General features: G+C 42.9%; 1 protein-coding gene across 5 annotated transcripts in view; it reads left to right on the top strand.

Moving 5' to 3' along the window:
• Positions 1–657: 657 nt before the first annotated feature.
• ENPP2 (ectonucleotide pyrophosphatase/phosphodiesterase 2) overlaps positions 658–22,888 on the top strand; it is a 103,881-nt gene continuing 81,650 nt past the window's right edge. Inside the window, exons 1-3 of one of the 5 annotated variants that reach the window (XM_054984604.1) lie at positions 658–858; positions 1,189–1,291; positions 13,193–13,348. In XM_054984604.1, the coding sequence (XP_054840579.1) occupies positions 826–858; positions 1,189–1,291; positions 13,193–13,348 (292 nt within the window). In that variant the 5' untranslated portion in view covers positions 658–825. The remainder of the gene's footprint in view (positions 859–1,188; positions 1,292–13,192; positions 13,349–22,888) is intronic. The other 4 variants (XM_054984605.1, XM_054984606.1, XM_054984608.1 and 1 more) reach the window with 4 other exon arrangements.

Here is a 22,888-nt window from a genome sequence, read left to right as displayed (position 1 = left end):
GGACACTGCATCTATCCCCAGGTCCCCATTTGCTTGGGTCCTGATTGCCAGGGCAGCATCCCGTCTTTCAGCGTGAATTCAGTGGCCCTGCCATTCATATTGGTGATTAACAGTGCAATCCTATGATGAGTTACCCCAGTCTAAGCCCATTGAAGTCAGTGGACTCAGAATGGCTTAACTCTCTATTGGATTGCCCTGAAAACAGTCAGAGTCTGGTAGCCATGCACGAGTGATTTGAAAGCGCTAGAGTTTTGCCGCGGAGAGGCATTTTAAAATCTAGCAGGATTTGAGTCCAGCGGCACCTTAGAGATTCAGATTTTCAGGGTGTAAGCTTTTGAGAATCAGAGAGCTCCCTTCTTCTTTCAAATATAGCATTTTGCTTTTTAAAAAACTGCTGCAGATCATAAGCTTTTCCTGCTCTTTTAACAGAATGACACAAAAAATAATGCAGGCATTTGGATTCTCTCAACCCTTCCTACAGAAGCGAGAAGAATACAATGAGCATGAACTGTTTGTTGGTTACAGTCACATCAGAAAATCTTGTGTTGCCAAAGGAAACCACATAAAAGTGTGTGCGTGTGTGTGCTTGGAGGGGGAGGGGAAAGCCAGAAGGATGATGCCTCCAGCTTCTTGCACACGAGAGCTGCGATTTGAGAGTGGAACGTGATGAAATCTCCCCCTGGACAAATCAAATTGAGGCTGTCAACCTCACCAGGTGGGATTAGCTGCAGCTAATAGAAGGAGCCGAGCAAACAAGAGTCCTGCGCTCAGTTTAAAGGGAAAGAGAAGAACCCACTGTGCAGGCTTTTCAAGAAATCTCTTAATATGGCTAAGAAAAACTGTTTGCAGTTGCATCAGGTAGGAGCGGGTTTGGCTTCCCCCCCCCCCTTTCTGAGGAGGAGCAACTGATGTCTCTTGAGGGCAGGGGGGAGAAAGAAAAAAACCCTTGCATGAAAAGAGATGTTTGAGTTTCGAATGCGAGATGTTTTATTCATCAATCCCCTTCTGAAGTTGCGACTCTCTCATTTGGTGTTCCAGTAATAGGAACTGTGGCGAAAAGGGAACATTAAATAGCTGGTTATTTTCTATTTTAATCATAAATGTTGGTTGTCCCGTTTTTTTAAAAAAAAAACTGGCTCTTGGTGTCTCCAGCTTGCTCACCGCTGCACTCTCTCGCTCTGTTTCCAGCTAATATCCTTGTTCACTTTTGCTGTCGGGGTAAACATCTGCATTGGATTTACAGCCAATCGGTTTCGACGATCTGGGGATGGCGAAGACAGCTTGTTCTCAGGTATGGAAAATGTTCCAATTCGCTACACTTTTTGCATAGGGGCAAATTTGGGGGGGGGGGGTTACAAACGGCTCCAAAGATGTAGTTTTACTGTTTGTTTTTGTAGTTCTGGAGTATAGCAAAGGTTATGTGGAAAATCCAGAGTGTGTTGACCTTCAAGGATTACATTAAGTTATCTATTGACTTCTGATGGGGGCTGTATATGGGAGAAAGAGAGATGCAGGGACTGACAGTCGGGATGTGGTGTTACAGTTTTGCTTTAAATAGTTTTAATCAGGCTGCTCTGATCTGTCCCTTGAGAACTTCTAGTTACCTCAGCTGTAATAGAAAAAGACAAGCAATATTCATAGGGGTTGGTTTTAAACATCACTGCCGCACACACACACACCCTGGTAAAAAAGTACATTGATTGGAGGGGTTTCCAGATGGGAAAGAGTTTTTCTTATATCGGGTGGTATTTGCTGGTTATGTTGGCTTCTGAACAGTAGACGGCAGACTGCTAGCAGAGTAAGAGGTCAGGGTGGGACGTGGGGAGGGGAGCAGGTGTGAAGTTTTAACTTTGGTATTTGCATGGAGCAAATGCTCCATAATTGGTACTTAATGGGTCACCTTTTTTTAAATTAAGAGGGAGAGAGAGAGAGAGATGTCAGAAGGCAGGCTTCAGCGTGTTTCAGTCTTAAAATATTGTATGTGTGAGAAAGAAATACTCCTACACCTGTGTAATCTATGCGACTTGCTACTACATGGCATGTGGAGACTGGTAGCTTAGATGGCTTCAAAATTAATAAACGGTAGATCTATCAGTGGCTATTATCTGTGGCAACCAAAATCAATCCCCTTATGTCCAGAGGTGGTAGAGACCCCTGCTGGGTCAGATTCAACATCCCTTTTCTCATCCATGGGTAGCAAGATGCTCTGGGAAATCTGCACATCTGCATGACAGCCACATCATGTCTCCCATGTGACTTGCTCCCAGAATCTGGTATCTGACAGAACACTGCCTCTGAACATGGAGGCTCATGTTCTGCTTGTGAACTCTCCAGAGCCATCATGACTGGACGCTTCATGCAACATAATATAGCACCTGATGGACCTTTTTGATCTGATCCAGAAAGGGGAATCTGTGTTCCGTATCCTTTGCTTGTGCTTCAATTCCTTCCTCTGAGACAAGAAAGGAAGACTGTGAGTTGGTTTAATGGGTTATGAAGAAGTATTTTACAATAAATGTTCTAGTGGTGAAGTTGGAAAACTTGCAGCCACTTAGAGTGATGTGTTTCCCTTAATAACTGGAGCACTGAACATTGTTTTACACAGATTATAGCAATCAGGCCTCGCTTAGGACAGGGTGGTAATTATTCAGAAACAGCTTGATAATTCTAGTATCAGGAGCCCCATGGTGCAAAATGGTAAGCTGCAGTACTGCAGCCCAAGCTCTGCTCACGACCTGAGTTCGATCCTGGCAGAAGCCGGGTTCAGGTAGCCGGCCCAAGGTTGACTCAGCCTTCCATCCTTCCAAGGCTAGTAAAATGAATACCCAATTTTCTGGGGGGAGGGGGGAAGTATAGATAACTGGGGAAAGCAATGGCAAACCACCCGGTAACAAAAGTCTGCCAAGAAAACGTCGTGATGTGATGCCCCCCCCCATGGGTCAGTAATGACTCGGTGCTTGCATGGGGTACTTACCTTTACCTTAATTCTAGTATCATTAACTTTTGATGTCCCTTGTGGGTAAGAGTTTCTTGGGGATGGCCATGGATACAAACACCTCTGCTTATAGGCACCCTGTTTATTCTGTAGCATCTCTTTTTGGTTATAGTACAAAGCCTGTTTACATTTGGAGAACCGAAACTGCAGCCAGTTGTAATGACCACAAAACATACGTGTGTCTGCGTGCTTTCCTTGCCAAACAAAGTTGTTTCTAACATATCAAAGTAATGGAAACAGGATGCACAAAATGTGAGATGAGAAAGCCCCTGTGTTTCACCGTCGTAAATGGGAAAGCTGAGCTATGGGGTGTGGAAAAGAAGCATGTGCTGTTATGCTGGATAGCTTAAGTTTAAGTGGGAACAAATGCTGCGATCAAAGACGCCTGCTTATGCTTTGATAAGCACATATGATTCCTATTATTAGTAATGGAAGATACAGATGGTGCGTAGCAGTGGTGAGCTGGAACTCTGCTGCGCAATCCTCTGACACCTCTGCTGGGTTTTGGCTTTGTGCATTTAAGGACTTAACATACCCCTCTGCTGTCTGAGAGCCAAGCTACAAGTGACGCCTTACCCAGGTTGGACACTTGTCAGCTTCCCTCAAGTTTTGATGGGAAATGTAGGCGTCCTGGTCTTACGGCTTGGCTCTCCATTACAGCTGCAAGACCAGGATGCCTACATTTCCCATCAAAACTTGAGGGAAGCTGACAAGTGTCCAACCTGTGTCAGGCGTCACTTGTAGCTTGGCTCTGATCTAGCTAGGCTAAAACAGAAAATGTTTTCTCCATGTGTCATTGAAGATGGGCTTCTAGTGTCCTTGCAGGTGCTGGATAGAGTACTCACAAATTCCAAACACATGGCCAGAGTTGTTCAACAGCCCAGCTGCAGTTGGCAGTCGACTGCTTTGGAAATCTTCACACTGGTTTCTGAGTGCAAACTACCCTATGAGGAGACCTGACTTGCACATTACATGGTTAATATGAGGCAACTAGGGATACAAGTGGCAGAAAGGAAGGCTTTTCTCTTGATAATCATAACTTTTTGCATATGGGCTCTACATGAGTTGCCTAAACTTGGTCTTTCATGGTTACCAGATGGGTATAGCATCACTTTCAGTGCAAACTTAACCAGAGTTCCAGCCCCAGGAAGCAATTTTCCCCAGGCCAGTTTGGTGTTTTGCCATCTTCTGGGCATGAAGCAGGGATCACTGGGGTATGTGTGTGTGTGTGTGGGGGGGAGGGAGCTGTGAATTTCCTGCATTGTGCAGGGGGTTGGACTAGATGACCCTGGAGGTCCCTTCCAACCCCATGACTCTACACTGATTGAAATCAGTGTGTTTAGAAGAATACCACTCTGTTTAGATTACACTGTAAATACATTTAGCTCTGACCCCTCTGTTTCCCTAACAAAATGGGGGCTCTGATCTCTTAGCGCCTTGTAAATATGCCTGTGTACAAACAGTAATCACTACTGCTTGGAAATACACAGAGTATTTAGTATTTATGGAATGCTGGTACCGTGTACTGCTTTAATGTAGTGTATGATGACCTTGAGTCTCTTTATGCATTTTGCAGAATGCTGTAGAATAGGTCAGCAGAATCCTTACTCCTGAAAATCACAGACCCTGCATTGTCCTTGACTTTCTCCTGTGTAGGGTTACAGAACACTGCACTGCTCAGCATTATTCCTATCATGGGTGTTTGTGTTGCATTTTTGTCTGCTTCTGTCCAAGTCAAGCAAGACAAACCAATTCTAGGCAGAATTAACCTAGGTTGGTAAGCAAAACTGAATTTCATGGTATGCAATGAAAACCTATATAGCTGCTTTGCGCTATATAGACCGTATAGCCTAATATCGTCTCCTCTGTCTAGAAGTAGCTTTCCTAGTTGTTTCTTGGGATGATATTCTTTTAACTGAAGATGCCAGAGAACCTTTGATGCTCCAAGCATGTGCTCTGACATGTGCATGTGTTTTCTTTGCCATAGAAATCAAGGGGGGGGGAAGAAGACAATATCACTAAAAGCATACCTTTCCCTCCTCAATGTTATATTACACTAAAATATTCAACTCCAGATGGTGCTTCATGATTAACATAAACCACGAGGGGGAAGGAGGGAAGGAAAGAAAATCAGAAATGGAATTGACTTTCTGCCACTTCATACTTTTTGTTTTGTTTTTGATAAGGCCACGTGCATCCTAAAATTCATGGGAGAAAATTGGTTCCTCTAAAACAACTGGCTTGAATACCACAGTGAAGTTCAGGCTCATGTTTGTGTACTAGAATGCTGGAGCTCGGTTTGATTTCTTTTTAAAAAGGTGACACATTAATGTGCATAATAAATATACATGAATTGCAATTCAGACATTATCTTTGATTAATAGACATTTCCAGAAGTCCGCCCCATGCTTCCCAAGTGATTTGTGGATGTCTCGATCATGAAGGTTATCAAATCATGTGACTATTCCTGAGACCAGTGTCCCCATCCAAGACCACTGTTTCCAGCTTGAGAATCACACACGTGATCAAAACATTCATACATTACTCGTATGGTATGGGAGTCAGCAGAGCTTTGTTTCTGGGAAAAGAGGTGGTGGAACTCAGTGGGTGCCCTCAGAGAAAATGGTCACATGGCTGGTGGCCCCGCCCCCTGATCTCCAGACAGAGGGGAGTTTAGATTGCCCTACGCGCTGCTCAGCGGCACAGAGGGCAATCTCAACTCCACTCTGTCTGGAGATCAGGGGGCAGGGCCACCAGCCATGTGACCATTTTCAAGAGGTTCCGGAACTCCGTTCCTCCGTGTTCCCCCTGAAAAAAAGCCCTGGGAGTCAGGCATTGGGAAATACCTATGTAGTCATAACTATTCCACAAAAGTAGTTCATGAATTTGTTCTTGGTAAAAACTCATCTCAGCTACCCCACCAGTTTGGAGTAGTGGTTAAGAGCACAGGACTCTAATCTGGAGAGCCGGGTTTGATTCCCCACTCCTCCACTTGAAGCCAGTTTGGTGACCTTAGGCGAGTCACAGCTCTCTCAGAGCTCTCTCAGCCCCACCCACCTCACAGGGTGTTTTGTTGTGGGGATAATAATGACATACTTTGTAAACCGCTCTGAGTGGGCATTAAGTTGTCCTGAAGGGCAGTATATAAATCAAATGTTGTTGTTATTATTATTACCAAGTCCGTACCTATTGTCATGTTGAGCAAAACATAGGCAGTGTTAACAAATTTGATATTCAGCACCAAGTTAATAGAAAAAGCTGAAATATATTGGAAATGGCTTTTCCTCCTAAGTGTATTCTTATTATTGGACTAAACTCAGACTGGGATGCAGGAAATCAAAAGCAGAGTTTGTGGAGCAGGTCTTTGCTTCATTCCCCTTCTTATCCCAGTCTTCCCCGCAGGCTTTTTCAAGAGGGAAGCCATCCCATTCCTGGTAGAACCTTTGGAATACTCACAGAAGGGTGAGGAGGCAATTTCTGCTCATTTGTCCTTCCCACTATAGCCCCCTGTGCCACACTGTTACCAAGGGTCCCTCAGCCCACTGTGGCACAGGCAGCTCTTGCCTGAAAGAGAAGGTGTCAAAGCTTCATTGTGCAGATGGATCTCTGTAGTCAAGGCTATGGCAGTGGTTTCATAGATTTCTTTTTACAACAAGAATAGGGCTTCTCTAATCCAGAGGAGTTAGCCGTGTTAGTCTGTAGTAGCAAAATCAAAAAGAGTCCAGTAGCACCTTTAATTGGTTAGACTTAAAGGTGCTACTAGACTCTTTTTGATTTTGGCTTCTCTAATAGCATCTTTAAGAATGATTAGGATGACTGCATATACAGAGAGCTGCTATAGCACAGTGGTTAAGTGGTTGGGATGTGAATCAGCACTCTGTTGGTTTGAATACCACTACTGCCATGAGTTCTGCAGTTGACCTTGGGAAAGCTACTCCTCTTAGCCCCTGCTCACCAGCTATTTTGTGGGGAATAATAATAACACTGACTTTGTTCGCCCCTCTGAGTGGGGCACTAATCTGTCTAGAAGAGCAGTATATAAACACACTGTTGTTCGTGTTTTAGGAATTCAGTCTCCCCCAACACAAACGTGTATAGTTATTGATTTCCTCAATTCACATGCAGGCCAAATATTCAACCTTGTCTTTATAGTCCCAGGCAGGCAGCAAAACTGGGAATGTAGAGCTCCCAAAGCAGAACTGTATGTATCTGGGTTAGATTAGTGGACAGCTGCAGGCCTGGATAGTTTGTCATCTAGCATAATTTTTGAAAGAAATAATCTGCAGTAGGAAGACGGAAAAAACAATAATAGTCTTCATGGTGTGGTATTGTAACTTTCCAGATGTCTGAATTTAATAGAAATATAGCTGTTAGATGCCAGTTTGGTGTAGCGGGAGCCAGTTTGGTGTAGTGGATAAGAGTGCAGGACTCTAATCTGGAGAACCGGGTTTGATTCCCCAGTCCTCCGTTTGAAGTAAGCTGAGTGACCTTCAGTCAGTCACAGCTCTTCCAGAGCTCTCTCAGCCCCACCCACTTCACAGGGTGAATGATGAAGGAATGATAATAACATACTTTGTAAACTGCTCTGAGGGGGTGTTAAGTTGTCCTGAAGGGCGATATATAAATCGAATGTTTATTATTATTATTATTATTATTATTATTATTATTATTATTATTATTATTATTCAATGAACTGCAGTAAATGCAACTGAAACCCTTAAAAAGAAAATGGCAGAAACTGTTCTACAGACAGAGGAAGCGCACCTCATGGTAAATGACCTCCACTTTTTCTTCAAGGAGCTCAGGGTGGAACACATAACACTCCCCTCCTGTTTATCCCCAAACCCATTTGGTCTGAATGAGAATGCCTGGCCCAAAGACACCCAGCAGTGCTCAAGGACTGACTGGAGATTTTAATTCAAGCCTCTCCCATCCCTTATCTCACAATTTGTCCACTGCACCTCACTGGCTTATGTGAAATGCAGCGAAGCTTCCTGAATTTTATTTTCCAAAGTAAACAATTGCTCATGTACTTCAGCAAACCTCAAGCCAAGCGTTTCCCCCAGGTTTCGTAGGTAGCTCCGTTGCAAGTGCAAAGACCTGCGATATTGTGAAAGGTTTAGCAGTAAAACAGGCCAACTGAAATCATCAAATGAAACTAATGAACAAAGCCCGGAAGGATAGTGAAATAGCACATCATGTAATCAGCATGACACATCATAGGGCATTTCGGCCAGGATCAAACTGAGGAAGACACGGTAAAGGATGGCTGCAATGTCATAGTGTATATTTCTATTTCACTTAAGAGTTTCTACAACTTAGTGTGACACCCAGAGGCTTATAGTCTTCAAGTTTAAAAATTAAACGTTTTATTCATGGGAAGTAGCATAGTAATCTGCTGCCGTGCATCCTTATGCGTAGTTACTCCAGTGTAAACTATTTAAAATCAATGGACTTAAGACTGGAGTAACTCTGGATAGGATTGCACTGTGAACTATGACATTGCCAGCTTTCACTGGAAAGTACAAAGGCATCCTATTTAGGTGCCAATTAATTAAAAAGCAAATTATGTTGCTCTATAAGAAATGAATCAAATATAAAATTTGCTCACATTTTTCTTTTCTTTTTTCTAACTTCAGTATTTCCATACCAATGATTATCTATCTAACTTTAAACATGAGTCTTTTTCCGTGACCAAGCTTCAGAAATATTCAAAAGAGTTAATAAAAAGAAGTTATTTGGGCAAAAGAGATTCTGTAAAATCAGGATCTATTACAACTTCATGGCCTTTCACTTAATTGGCAACATTTTAAAAGACTGTGCTAGCGAATAAGTTTTTCTAACCAATGACAGGTAAGCTGGAGGTAAAGACAATCTGGCCAGGTCACAGAGGCAAAAAGAGCCATGAGTTTTTCTGTTCAGCAATTTCACAAATTTTTCTAACTCAACAAATGATTTCTGCCCTTGGTAGAAACTTTAGACAAGGTATCTGAAGGTCAAGCGACATGCCATTTTGAGTCGAAGACTGGATCTCCAACTGAGTACTTGAATGTAAAGATCCAGAGGAGTTAGCTGGGTTAGTCTGTAGTCACAAAATAGTAAATAGTAATAGTAGCACCTTTAAGACTAACCAACTTTATTGTAGCATAAACTTTCAAGAACCACAGCTCTATTCATCAGACGTATGCATCTCATGAAGAGGACTGTGGTTCTCGAAAGCTTATGCTACAATAAAGTTGGTTAGTCTTAAAGGTGCTACGGGACTCTTTACTATTTTGAATTTAAAGAAGCAGCCATGAGTTTTAAATATGGATCAGGCTATGAATCTAAGGCTGCTTCCGTGTGGGGATAATCCCCCAGTTTGCTCCCATTGCTGCTGCCTATGCAAAGGCATTCATAGCTGTTTGGGCAGTTACTTGTTTTCCCCTGCCATCTCCAGCAGACACTTTGCTGTTTTTTTTTTAAATCAGCATTTTGTGAATTGCGCTAGTGTGTTCATGCTATAGCAGTATATTTGCAACTAATATCAAAAAGCTGGCACGTACTCTGTTGGTGTGGGCAGGGCTCATTTCGAGGGCGAACACACAGGAACGCACTTCCGGCAATTCCCCAAAGAGGTCACATGTCAGGTGGCCCTGCCCACCTGACTCTCGGCCATTTTGGGCCAGTTTCGTCCTGGATTGGGGCCAAAATGGCCTGGATTGGGCCTCTGACGTGTGGTGGATCACTTTCCTGTTCAGCAGCAAGCCCGATCCTGACCATTTTGGGCCCCTTTTCGGCCATTTTCAGCCCCTTTTTGCCATTTTGGGCCCAATTTCGGTCCTGAATGGCCAGGATTGGGTCCAAAACAGCCAGGGTAGGTGATGTCAGGGGGTGTGGCATATGCAAATCAGTCGTGATATTGACACATTTCTGGTGATGTCAAGGGGCATGGCATATGCTAATGAGTTATGCTAATGAGATCCTCCAGCTCTTTTTCTACAAAATGACCCCTGGGTGTGGTGAATGGTGAGCAGGAGGGAAATGGCACTCGATGCACCAGATTAAAACATGGGGTGGCAGGTCTATACCTTCCCCTCTGTCCTTTCCACAAACTTGCTTCGGATACACCCTTTCCTAAAAGATCATCTGTGTAAGGTGCTGTCAAGTCACAGCTGATTAATGACGCTCCCGCAGGGTTTTCAAGGAAAAAGACATTCATTGCCTGCCTGCCTCTGCATAGTGAGTCTGGACCTCCTTGCTGGGCCTCCCACCCAAATACTAATCAGAGCCCACCCTGCTTAGCTTCTGAGCTTAATTGGGTTCGCTGTACCAAAGCAGTACTGGTAATGCCTGCAGTGGAGTTGGGAAAATCCTGGAAGGGGGATGACCAGATGACAGCCATTGCAAATGGGGAGGAAAAGCTGAGCGAGAGCTCTGTTTAGAATACTAGTAGTAATATTCAATTTATATACTGCCCTTCAGGACAACACCCACTCGGAGTAGTTTACGAAGTGTGTTGTTATTATCCTGGTGACAATCACCCTGTGAGGTCGGTGGGGCTGAGAGCGCGCGAAGAAGCTGTGCCTGACCCAAGGTCACCCAGCTGGCTTCAAGTGGAGGAGTGGGGAATCAAACCCAGTTCTCCAGATTAGAGTCCTGCTACACCAAATTGAAAGGTATCCAAGGCAGTGGAGCTGACTTCCTCCCCAGGACCATTTCCTCAGTCAGGACCCCACCCCCATGCAGTGGTTAGAGCAGTAGAGCAAAAGACGCAGATGAACTATGTTTGTCTTAATAAAAGCTTGGGATAGAGGCTAGTGGTTTCTTTCAGGGGAAAGGCAAGGGGGAAAACTCGCCGTTCTGCTTCAGGACAATGGCTCTGATCCAAACTGTAGCAAAAAATAAAATTCATGGACCTCATTAATACAATCTCCCAAGAAGAGACAGTTGTTTTCACATGTCTTAACCGTCGTGCAAAATTGCACAAAACTCATGGGATGATGGCGTCTTCATGGTGCGATTTCCCGTCATGACTCCATTTCGTGGCACGATGATGTCTGAAATCGTGCCACGAAACGGAATCATGATGAGAAATCACGCCATGAAGACGCTGTCTTTCTGTGAGTTTTGCGTGATTTTGTGTGATGGTTAAGACGTGTGAAAACGGTCTCTCTGATTGCAGCCAGTTTACTTTGTTCTGATTTACTGCAGTAAACCCAACAAGGAGGTCCAGACTCACTATGCAGAACACAGTCTGCCCTTATTCTCACCTACTTGGGTCCCCTCCACCCTGCGCATCAAGTTCGGGTTGATCACACTAGAGAGTGACTGTCTTGGACCGGAGTACTTATATTTAAACAGAAATACTTGTAATGTTATCTTTTAAATGGCATTTCTTGCAGAAATCTAACAGAATTCTGGCACTGATTCTCTAGAGCATGCTGAAAACGTTGACCCAACATTTGGCATTAGTAACAAAACGAAACTTCGTACTTGGAATGATTAGGGAAAGAGACTGAGAGTGAAGCAGCTAATATTGTAATGTAATGCCTTTGCATAAAGCAATGGCGTGCCTGCATTTGGAACCCTGGGTGCCATTCTGTTCACTGTATCTCAAAGGGTGTATTGCAGAGCTAGAAAAAGTACAGAAGAGGGGAACCAAGATGAAGGGATTGGTATCTTTCCTATGAGAAAAGGTTGAAGTGTTTAGGTCTTTTCAGTTCAGAAAAAAAAGATGATCAGGGGGTAGGTATGATAGGAGTAATTAAAATTATGTGTGGGGTGGAGAATGTGGATAAAGGGTTCCCCCCCCCCTTCTCCCATGAAGTTGATGGCTAATAGAGTTGCAAAAGGCAAAAGGAAATACTTCTTCACTCAGTGTGGAATTTATTGCCAGTAGATGTAGTGGTGATAGCCATGAGCACAGATGACTTTAAAAGGGGATTAAACAGATATATGGAAGATAGTTCCATTACTCACCACAGCTAGTAGCCATTAATTGGAACATGTATATTTTGAGGCAGAAAACTTCTGAACACCAGTTAGAGATGCCTGGTCCCCTTAACCTGCCTGCAGAAGGGGAGGGAACCAGTGTTTACTTCTTGTCACTCCCTGGGTGTTCCTCGTGCACTGCCACATGATGATGTCACTTCCTGGAAGTGACATCATCGAACAGGTGCATGAGCACATGAGCAATTCTCAGAGGGCTGATTTGGGCCTCAAACAATTTGGGCCCCAAACTGGCCCACTGAGAAGCACGGGAGTGCTTGGAGGCAGTGTGATGATGATGTCACTCCTGGACCCATTCCCCCACCTTTCCCCTCACCTATCAGGATGGAGGTGATATTGGGAGAAGGCCTCGGACTCTATGCCCTGTGGTGGGCCCTCCAGAGCAACTGGTTGGACACTGAGTGAGACAGGATGTTGGACTAGATGGGCCACTGGTCTGATTCAGCAGGACTCTTCTTATGCTCTTAGAGTAACACATTTGTCTCAGCCCAGTTTTGATGCCTTAAACAGGAGCAAAAATCCTACTATTGTGGCTTTCTTGGAGTAAGCCCTACTGAATAAAATGGGACTGATTTCTGAATAGACCTACTTAGTATTGCTCCCCATCTCTGCTACTTTCTAGTGATGTCTTTTTCACTATGTGCAAGCCAAAACACCATGAGGAACCATTGTCCACTTCATTTACAGTAACTTTGAATCGCCTCCTTGTTGTGAGCTGGGAATGGTTGGACAAAACTTCCATAGAAATCAAGGCAACAGGCACTCATGCCCTTCACCAATATTTGAAGCTGCCCTTTCTCCGTACCCTTTCCTCTTTTCATTTCCCTCTGTCTTTGCCAGCATATTTTCATCTCTTTCTCTTTATTTTGCTACCTTTTTATTTTTGCATCTGATGTCATGATGATCTCAACATGCATAATCCTTTTCTTAAAATTTGGGATTTTGATGCAAAACTTGGGTTTCTTCTGCCATGGAATAATAACTTCTTGCTTTAATCAAACAGAATCAAAGCAAAGAAAAAACGATTGGGAAACATATGGCTCTCTGCCTCCCTCCCTGCCCTCGATCTATCTAGTTTTCTTTTCCCTTCTTTTATCAAACAATGCACTTAGGCTGTTGTAGTGTAGTTTGAGCAATCTTTAACCACCTGCTGGTTGCTTGAATCATGGTCTCCTGTTTCTTTTCTTTTTTTTTCTCCCCGCACAGTCTTATCAGATTCCCCCTGGGTCACTACTGCTGGATCCTGCAAAAACAGATGCTTTGAACTTCAAGAGGCTGAGCCTCCGGGCTGCCGTTGTGACAACTTGTGCAAGAGCTACACCAGTTGTTGTGCTGACTTTGATGAACTGTGTTTAAAGACAGGTAGGACAGCTTGGACTGCCTGGTTTTGTAAATGGCTGCAACGCATGAGAATTGTCATGGCCTCTTCCATGTGCCCAGACACACTTATTTCAGTGCGTGGTGTTGGGTTCCTTTCCTTAACAGTCCGGAGGGAGACGTAATTGATGCTCCACAGGAGTAATGATAATGGACAGAATCCAAACTTTAGGAACCTCATCCCCAAAATTTTTGTGTGTGTCTGGAACTAAACTAGCATAATTTATTAACCTTGTTCTGTTGAGTTTTGTTTAAACGTCTCCTAGTTCTTGTTCAATGTTTTTGTCCTATCCTGGCTGATTCTGCACACGTTGGATAATGCACTTCCAATCCTCTTTAGAGATCATTTGGAACTGAATTTTTCCTGTGTGAAACAAAAAACCCACTTCCAAATGATTGCTAAAGTGCATTATCCAAGTGTGTGGAATCAGCCCTGGATTTGAGCCTCTTGAAGGAAAACACCCTTGTTTGATTACTGCTACTGTACGTTCTAACTTGCGCTCTGCAATTCTTTCCCAGTTTAAGCTTTCATCCCCAAAAGTGAAAATACATTTACATATACATATCCACAGCTAAGGGGGCCCATTCCACAGGTTGGGCCCTAACTATGGCCAAAATGCTTCGGCAGCTGAAAGAACTAATCACACTCTCCCCTAGTAAAATCTAGGAAAAAAATTGTATGACATATCATCATTGCATTATGAGTTTTCTCTGCCCTCATCCCCCAAAACACCTACCCATGACATTAAGCAGGAATTGGGAGAGTTGCAATACAATGACTTGGTGTGTTTGCTGAATTAAAACTTACGGGAGCCAGTAGCTGTACAAAGCTACCTACTTTACCAGCAACAATGTGGTGGGGTATGTCTTCTCCAGAAGCTTCGTTACTAATTTTGGTGGTTCTGAAAGGAAATGTGTAAATAACCTATGTTTGACAACCATTTATGAAGTCCCCAATAGCTTTATATATATTAGTTCTAGCCAATAAAGTTGATTTGCCCTGTCCGTACTGTCTGACATACTGTCCCCTTTTAAAAAAATAATGTGAAGCATTTGCAACTTAAATGATGTCAGAAGGATAACACAAAGAGCTTACTGTGAGCTTTCAAACAGGAATGAACATAACACATGGGTAACGCTACAGTATTCAGAACCCTGTGGCCCAAGATCAAGGTGTGTTAATTCTAAACACTGCAATATCCAGTTGAATTGACTCTAAATATTTGATGAAGGCTTTGATGTGATCCCAATGCCAGGACCACGTGGTTCCACAGACTTTAAAGCATGGGGCACGGCCACTATTGTGTTCCCCACACTTCTTCGTGAGAATTGACTGTTTGTGGACTATGTCTGTGAGAAAAGATCGGATGGCTATAGATAGGATGGCATGTTTAACAGTGCCATCCTAAACAAAGTTCTACCTTTATAAGCTTATTGACTTTGGTGGATTTAGGAGGAGATAACTCTGTTTAGGATTGCTCTGCAAATCTTACTATGAAAGAATGGTAAAATCTGAGCGCATTTTTCTTTTGAAACTGCTATGCATTTATATACATATGAAAGTTAAGAAGCAGGCAACAAACACCATACAGTGGACTAACACATACATTATACTTTTCTAGACATGAACTGAATAAAAGGCAACTCAACTTGAGAGGCAACCATGAAATACTAATGCTCAGACAGAAAAGGGGGGGGAGAACCCCTCCCATGGGGAACAATGAACACAGTCAGTATAACTATATATCTAAAGTGATATATCTAAAGTGCAAAGTGCCAAATTCATATACAGGATTATAAATGGAATATAGAAACAACTATACCGAATAAATAGTTATGAAAGCAACATCCAAAATACAAAGGAATACAAAATGGGCTTGTTATACATTATAATACAACACTCTCTTCTTGTTTTATCAATATTTGATATTGCTGGACAGACGATCCTGTATAGATTCGTTTCTATTTTCTGAAGTCTCTGTCAGTTTCATCTCCCCTTCTAGGAGGTGAAGAGGAAATAAACAAACCCTCTGAGGAGCAATCTTTGCTGGCTCTGTAGAGAGGGGAAATTGACAAAGCTTTCTGATCTGTCTTTTAAAACTCAGCTTCCCAGCTGACGTTGTGACTCCCTTCATGTGAACGTCCTCGTGTAATTTGTCTCTTGTAGTTTAGCTCAATGGCACCTTTGGAGGGTGGACTGTACGGCATTATGCCCCACTGAAGTGCCTCCCCTCCCCAAATCCTGCCTTTTCCAACTCCAAATCACCAGGAATTTCCCATCCTAGGGTTAGCAAGCAAGCTGGCTGGAGCTAAGGCATTTAGCATCTTAATGACCAGTCCATTTTCATCTGCTAAAACCTCTTCCCCATGGGTCTGTTTCTGCTTTCTTGTTTCTCACCTCTTAATGTCTCCAAAGACAAGTGAAAACATTGGGCAGAAAATTGGAGTTTGATTTATATTGTTTTGGGGACTGCATCCTCTGTTTGTAGTGGGGAATTTTCCTCAGAAGAAGGTGGGGCCATAGGAGGGAGGGCAGGAGCAGACATGCGAACCCCCAGTTTCACTCATCCTGGTATGTTTTTAATTATTAATCACTAGCCACCTTGCTTTTACTTGTCTAAGTGGAAGAATGTGTGCCTCTGTGCATGTACAGAATGTTTTGTAGGTGTTTTGCACATGGGGACAACCTTGTTTGTCTTCCTCATTGTGTCTGCCAACATAGTTCAATAGAAACGTGACAGATTTCCCCACATTTTTGCTGCCCCAGTCCCATAGCAGCGGCTGACTGCCCCCACCTGAATTTTTCATTTTTAAAAAACTATCGTTATAATGTATTATCAATCTGAAGTCCCAGCTTTCATTTTAAAAAAGTAACCTCTAGCTCTTTTGTTACAGAGAGATAAGGGGAAAGGCAAATCTCTGCAATTAAAGGGGCTAGACTTTTCAAAAATGAAAGCTGAGGGTTCAAAAACTCAGTACGCAGATTATTATAAAGTTAAAACAATATAATAACATACAATCACCAATTTAAAAAACAAAACAAAAAGCCTGCTGGTGAGAGGGGGGGGGAAAGGCCATTGTGGGGATGGGTCAGGGGAAATCCAAACTTTCTCGCCCAGGGGGTTTTGCTGTCAGCTTTACCAAAATTTCACAGCAAAGCAAGTTTGGAAAAGATTGGAGAAAAGCTGGGGGGAAATTAATGCACCACGACACTGTAGGGATGTGGAGGATAAAACCCGTTTGCTAGCAGCATGGACCCTGGGGAAAAGAACCTATATGGAAATAAACGAATGAATAATCACTGCTGAGCTTTTGTTCTTACCTCCTCTAAAAGTTGAGGTTAGTGCTAAAGAAGGTGTTAATACTCAGAGCATCTAGCTACAAAAAAGAAGTACACTTCAAGCTACAAAAAAAAGTACACTTCAGAAGGCCAAAGGACTGGGTGGGAGGAAATACCCAGACAGTTTTAAGCCTTGTCAACTCGTCCTAATGAAAAATAAACTATTTTGGAAGAATCTGAATATACTTGAGCCAAGAATAATCCTTGCTTGGATGGACTGGGTATAGGTAGAAGCTTTCCCCTTACTACACAGTGACCCTACACTATCTATCTAGTATTGGAGGAGAGTTTCTATTTTGGATGGACTAATTTGCCCCCCCCCAATCCCCACTTTAATTTTCCTAATGCACTTTTGAACTCTACTGCACAGTTCTATACCTTCCAATACTTTTTATGAGAAGAATAAAGGTACGCTCATAAAATCAACAGAGGACTTATATGATTATATGTAAATCATAGTTCTCTGGGTAAGTGCTAGTGTACAACATAAAACATGTATTCTCTTGGTACTCTATATGAATGGAATTTTATTGCCGCTACTTATGAAGTTTATGTTTGTAAGTACAAACATTATTTAATAATAATAATAACAACCATGCTGGAAATATTATTGCTCTACTCAGAGCGATGAATAAGTTAATATTATTATTATCCCCATAGTACAGCTGGGAAGCTGCGGCTGAGAGAAGTGGCTTATCGAGGGTTTTTTTGCTGGGAAAAGAGGTGGTGGAACTCAGTGGGTTGCCCTTGGAGAAAATGATTACATGGCTGGTGGCCCCGCCCCCTGATCTCCAGACAGAGGGGAGTTTAGATTGCCCTCCGCATAGCTGAGCGGCGCGGAGGGCAATCTAAACTCCCCTGTGTCTGGAGATCAGGGGGCGGGGCCACCAGCCATGTGACCATTTTCAAGAGGTTCTGGAACTCTGTTCCACCTTGTTCCAGCTGAAAAAAAGCCCTGGGCTTATCCAAGGTCACCTGCTGAGCTCATGGAATACTGGGATTCGAACTAGCAGACTACTGATTTGTAGCTGAACCGCTTTACCGCTGCTACAGCAGCCTGTGTGAGATGGAATATCTGTTGATGGTTGCCTTAGAATATTGAGCTTGCCCGCTTGGGAGACTTGGGACCTAGAATTAAGGTACCCCATGATGTCACTGGACCCCACCCATGATATGATCAGGCCTTTGCCCAATGAGGTGTGCAGTTTGGGGTGATGGGGACCTGGCCATCCTATTCCTACACCCCCATGGAAGTGTCCTCGCATGCCCCCTCACCATAAAACTTCTGAATATTCCCTTGCATGTGCTGAAATATGGATATGCCAAGGAAACATCAAGAGACTTGCTGTGATAGAAGTGCAAACGTTAAAGTTTTGGAAAACCATAATGGAGAATAAAGTATTGTATGGTGGTGCATCACAGGGATAGGCCCATTGGCCTACTTACTCATAAACATGTTTATGGTTAAAAAAAAATCCAGAAGATTCAAGCAAAATCTTTTCAAATGTGTCAGAGGACAAGCAGCTAGCTGCGTAAGTCTAGCTTGGTTTGCTGTTTAGTCAACATGAATGTTCTTTCAGATTATTGTAGCAAGCTCACAAACGGAAAGCAGTTGATCTCAGCTCATGATCTGACAACTGCCAGGATGACACAACACAAGAACTGAAACTCCAGCAAGACACAAGAAAAGCTAAAATGTGATTTAGAGTCAAACTAGATGTTGCTTTTTACATGAGTTTGCAAAGGGACTTCGCAGGCATATCATAGCTGCAATTCCTGGTGGTAAGTGCTGTATAAAATTTGCGGATGGGCCCAGTTCTGATCAGGACCACGGTGCGGGGAGAAGAGGTGCTCCTGCACACACGCACGCACACGCACACACACACACATGCCATTTTTGCCAGTTGAAATGACATTGGAGCTGTGGAGGCGAGTGTTATTTGCCCTGCTGGAAAGCTGCAAGTGCAAGCATTCAGTTCAGTTAAGGTGAATCCTGGAGATCTCCCAAAATTACAACTGATCTTCAGATCACTTCCCCTGGAGAAAATGGCTGCTTGGCAGGGTGGACTCTATGGGTTCTCTAAAACTCATCTCCCCCAAGGCTGCACGCCCAAATCTCCAGGAATTTCTCAACCCAGAGATGGCAACCCTAATAAATCCCCCTGTGGCCCTCGGGTTGTTATGGCTGCTGAAATGGCACATGTAGGGGGAGGCAGAAGCCCTTCCTTCTCCTGCGCTGCCATCCCAATTAGAAGAGGTCCTCAATTAGAAGAGGTCCTCTCCGTGCTTTTCAGACAGAAGTTGTCATCACAGCAGTTCCAGCTGCTGCAATATGGCTGCCAGTCACCATGTCTTAACTCTTACAGAGAAAGATGTAAAGTGGGATCCTACGGAGGATTTCCTCTGACAGAAGGGATGTGTGATTTCTGTCAGTTCCCCCTCACTGCAGACTTTGAACTGGCCCCTTATGTTTTCCTTGGGGATTTCCTGCCCCCAAGGAGCTGAATTTCAGGGAGTATTTGAAGCTGCAGCGGGAGAATGGCGGCAAGGATGTTTTCTGCAGGATCCAAGTCTTAGTATCTAAATCTTTTGAGTGATGGCCAGAATAATTTCTGCAAGATTTGAGAAAGGGAAAATGAAATCTACTTAAAAAAATAGTTAATGGTTTGGCGCGCAACCCAACAGCTGAAATTTGCACTCCTTAAGAAGTCTCATGGTAATATGTTTCCAACAAAAGATATGATGCCTCATGTCTAGATATATAACTACAGAATGTTTTATTGAACATTATATTGTGTGATACAATATAGAGTTGTTTGGGATATTGTAGCACCTATTTTTGTTTTGGCAATGTTTCTGTTAAGGTTTGTTAATGTCTGCTCTTTTGTTAGCACTAACCAGGGCTACCTTTTCACTAAGGATTCGCAACACCACTTTTAATCCTGGTTTCAAACTCCAATTTAAAGCCAACCAAGGTTAGCATAAACTGTGGGGTAGATGGGATGCTATAACATGGTTAACATTGAAAAGAGTGATTGTTGCATATTATATATTTTTTAAAAACAATAAAATTGAAAAGGTGGAAGAAAAGACAAGTGTGTATGAAAAAAATCTGCATGTAGAAGTCTGTGTGGTTTTTCTGATCTGAAGAAATTTCTCTCCTTCATCAAAGTTACTGGAGAAAGTTACATCTGTACTGGGTTTCTCATGATCCTAACTTTCTTTTTCTATTGCCATATGACTGTGCAAAGAGTCGAATTTCTTCTTGGCACAGTATAAAATCAGCATGGGTGGTTTCCAAAGCCAATTCACATTTCTGACCAATGGTTCATTGTCTCAGGAGAATATCGAAAGGTTATAACAATCAAGATGAACATGGGTTTCTATTGGCCATTCATTTTTATTACAGTGGGGTCAATTTGTCTTTGACTGACCAACCATCCAGAAGAGAGGTTTTAGAAGGAAATAATAAAAGGCAGCTCCTTTAATAAGGGCTTAAGTAGAACCGCTTATTGAGTCCCTTCCAGAATATTCAAAGCATCCTCCATCAAAAGCTAAAGAGAGGGAAACTTTCAAGTAAAATCCCTTCAATAGATAATGTAAGCTACAGTAAAGGCTTTATATATATATAATATATATATATTATATAAGGCTTTATAATATATATATATTATAAAGAATAAAATGTTTAACTCTACAACTGCCAACACCCTAATTCTTTATAATGTTAGAAAGAAACTTTAAAACAACCTAGTGTTACCACAATGTTAACCTTGAATCATATCTCCAAAAATATGGCAATACCCTACCAACAGCCTCCAGAACACAAAATTTACTTTTAACAATTCTGTCCAGTTGAGAGTTCTAAACAGTTGTGTTTACCCAGATATCTATCAATAACTGTACTGTTGATTACTTGGCATTTAGGATGCTGGAAAGTTTTGCTGGGGCAGTGAAGAACAGAGAAGGCCCAGAACGTCTTTTTAAAATTTTGATAATGGTTTGCTTTTTGGTCGGTTTCTCAGAGATGTAAGCCTCTGTCTGACCTGTACCACTTCAGACTTGTGCATTCAATCTTATGAAGCAGTCATTCAGTCATTTGAAAAAGGTTCTTTGACACAGACACTGAACTAGTCATCATGTGACCCTTCACCTCCAGTCTGAAGCCCTGGTGAGGCAAATTCACCACCTCAGAGAGAACTAGGCCTTGGGTCATGTCTCAGAGGTCTGTAAAAAGAGTGTTCGTTGTTCTGAGGCCTTAGAATTACACCTCCTTTGTGCTTCAGTTTTCATCTGAGCCTTTAATTTTCACGTTACCTTTCCCCTGTGAAGTCCCTGGGTGAGGTGGAGAGGTGTATTCTTAAGTTCTGCATTTCTCAGTCATGCTTGGGCTGATTTGAATTGGGTCCACATAACATGGAGAGCAAGGTCTTAGCAGGGTTACCAACCCTGGGCTGGGAAATTCCTGGAGATTTTGAGGACAGGTGTAGAAGGGGAGGGACCTCAGTGGAATATAATGCCATAGAGTCCACCCTCCAAAGCAGCCATTTTCTCCAGGGAAACTAATCTCTGTCAGCTGGCAGTCAGCGGTAATTCCAGATCTCCATCCCCCATCTGCCAGAGCTGTTTTCCCATCAAGAAGCAGCTGGGAGTGGGTGGTGGGTGGGAAGGCTGCTGTGTGCGCCATTATAAAGATGCAACAGGTAAGTCATCGGTATATGTGCAACCCCCAATGGCACAAATACTACTCTTCCCCCACCCCCATCAGCCATTTGCAGGTTTGGGAAGCACAGAACTTCAGAACATGATGTCGTTGGGGAAAACTGAATGTGTAGCTAGGTCCTTTGTTAAGCACATTTCTTTGTATATGTGTTCAGAGCACTTCATGGTCTTTATTCTTTTTGTTCACCTAAAATTACGATTTGTAGATGGAGAAATTGAAGTAGTGAGAGTTGCCCAAAAGAGCATGGCTGAGCAAGGACTTCAATAGCATCATTTCAACTTTAAAGTTTAGATGATATGGTTACAATCAGCACTTGCACTTTGTGACTTTCAGCACAAAGATCTTGGTGTGTGTGTGTGTGGGGGGGCTTCCCTCTCCTTCGGGAGCCCATTGTGACCCACTGGAAAACAGATGCTGAGTGTTGGGGGGGCTGTTCAAGACATAATGTCATGTCATGGGAAGGAGGAGATTGGGCATAATTGCCTCCTCCCTTCTGTGGTAAGGGGAGGAGGACCATCTCTTCTGTTACCTTAGCATCCTCAAACTTTAGGAATTTCATTTAAAATTCTTCCCATCCCCTTATCAAAGGGCATGGTAAACTTTGAGTGCCCCTACAGGAAAGAGGGAAAATGGCAATTCTTGGTATGGTTGTTGTGGGTTTTCCGGGCTGTATTGCCGTGGTCTTGGCATTGTAGTTCCTGACGTTTCGCCAGCAGCTGTGGCTGGCATCTTCAGAGGTGTAGCACCAAAAGACAGAGATCTCTCAGTGTCACTCTCTGTCTTTTGGTGCTACACCTCTGAAGATGCCAGCCACAGCTGCTGGCGAAACGTCAGGAACTACAATGCCAAGACCATGGCAATACAGCCCGGAAAACCCACAACAACCATCGTTCTCCGGCCGTGAAAGCCTTCGACAATTCTTGGTATCCTTGTAAAGGTGCTTCTCCTATGTCCAAAGTTACTGCTCACAACGAAAGTGTTTTGGTTGTCTAGTACAATTTATGATCACTAGTGATTGGTTGAAGGATTATCATGATGGCGATTCTCAAATTAGCTGTAGAACCAGTAAATACGCATGTGTGAGAATTGCTGCTTGTCCCCTCACAGAAAACAGAAAGCAATAGAAAACAGGTAATGCGCATGTGTGAGAATTGCCCTTCGACCATGCAACTTAGAAAGCGATATCAATTCCTGAATAAATCATAATAGCCATAACAATGATGACAATTTTTAAGAAGGAGGATTATGAACAGGCGCTCAGGAACATCTCTGATATGCTACCATCAGGCGTGTGTTCATTTAAAAAAAATAAAAACTTGACTACCAATTAAAAATTTTGTCCACGGAGGCTGTGGTGACATGCCAGAAAGCCTAATAAACACTCCTATGGTGCCATCCTTTTATAGTGATTTATCAATACAGTGATGTATTGCTATATCAGCTGAGATTTTTTTTTTAAAAA

The sequence above is a fragment of the Eublepharis macularius genome, chromosome 7 (genome assembly GCF_028583425.1).
Source record: "Eublepharis macularius isolate TG4126 chromosome 7, MPM_Emac_v1.0, whole genome shotgun sequence".
Taxonomy (NCBI): Eukaryota; Metazoa; Chordata; class Lepidosauria; order Squamata; family Eublepharidae; genus Eublepharis; species Eublepharis macularius.
Note: the sequence above shows the minus strand (reverse complement) of the source record. Positions and strands in the feature narration are given on the sequence as shown.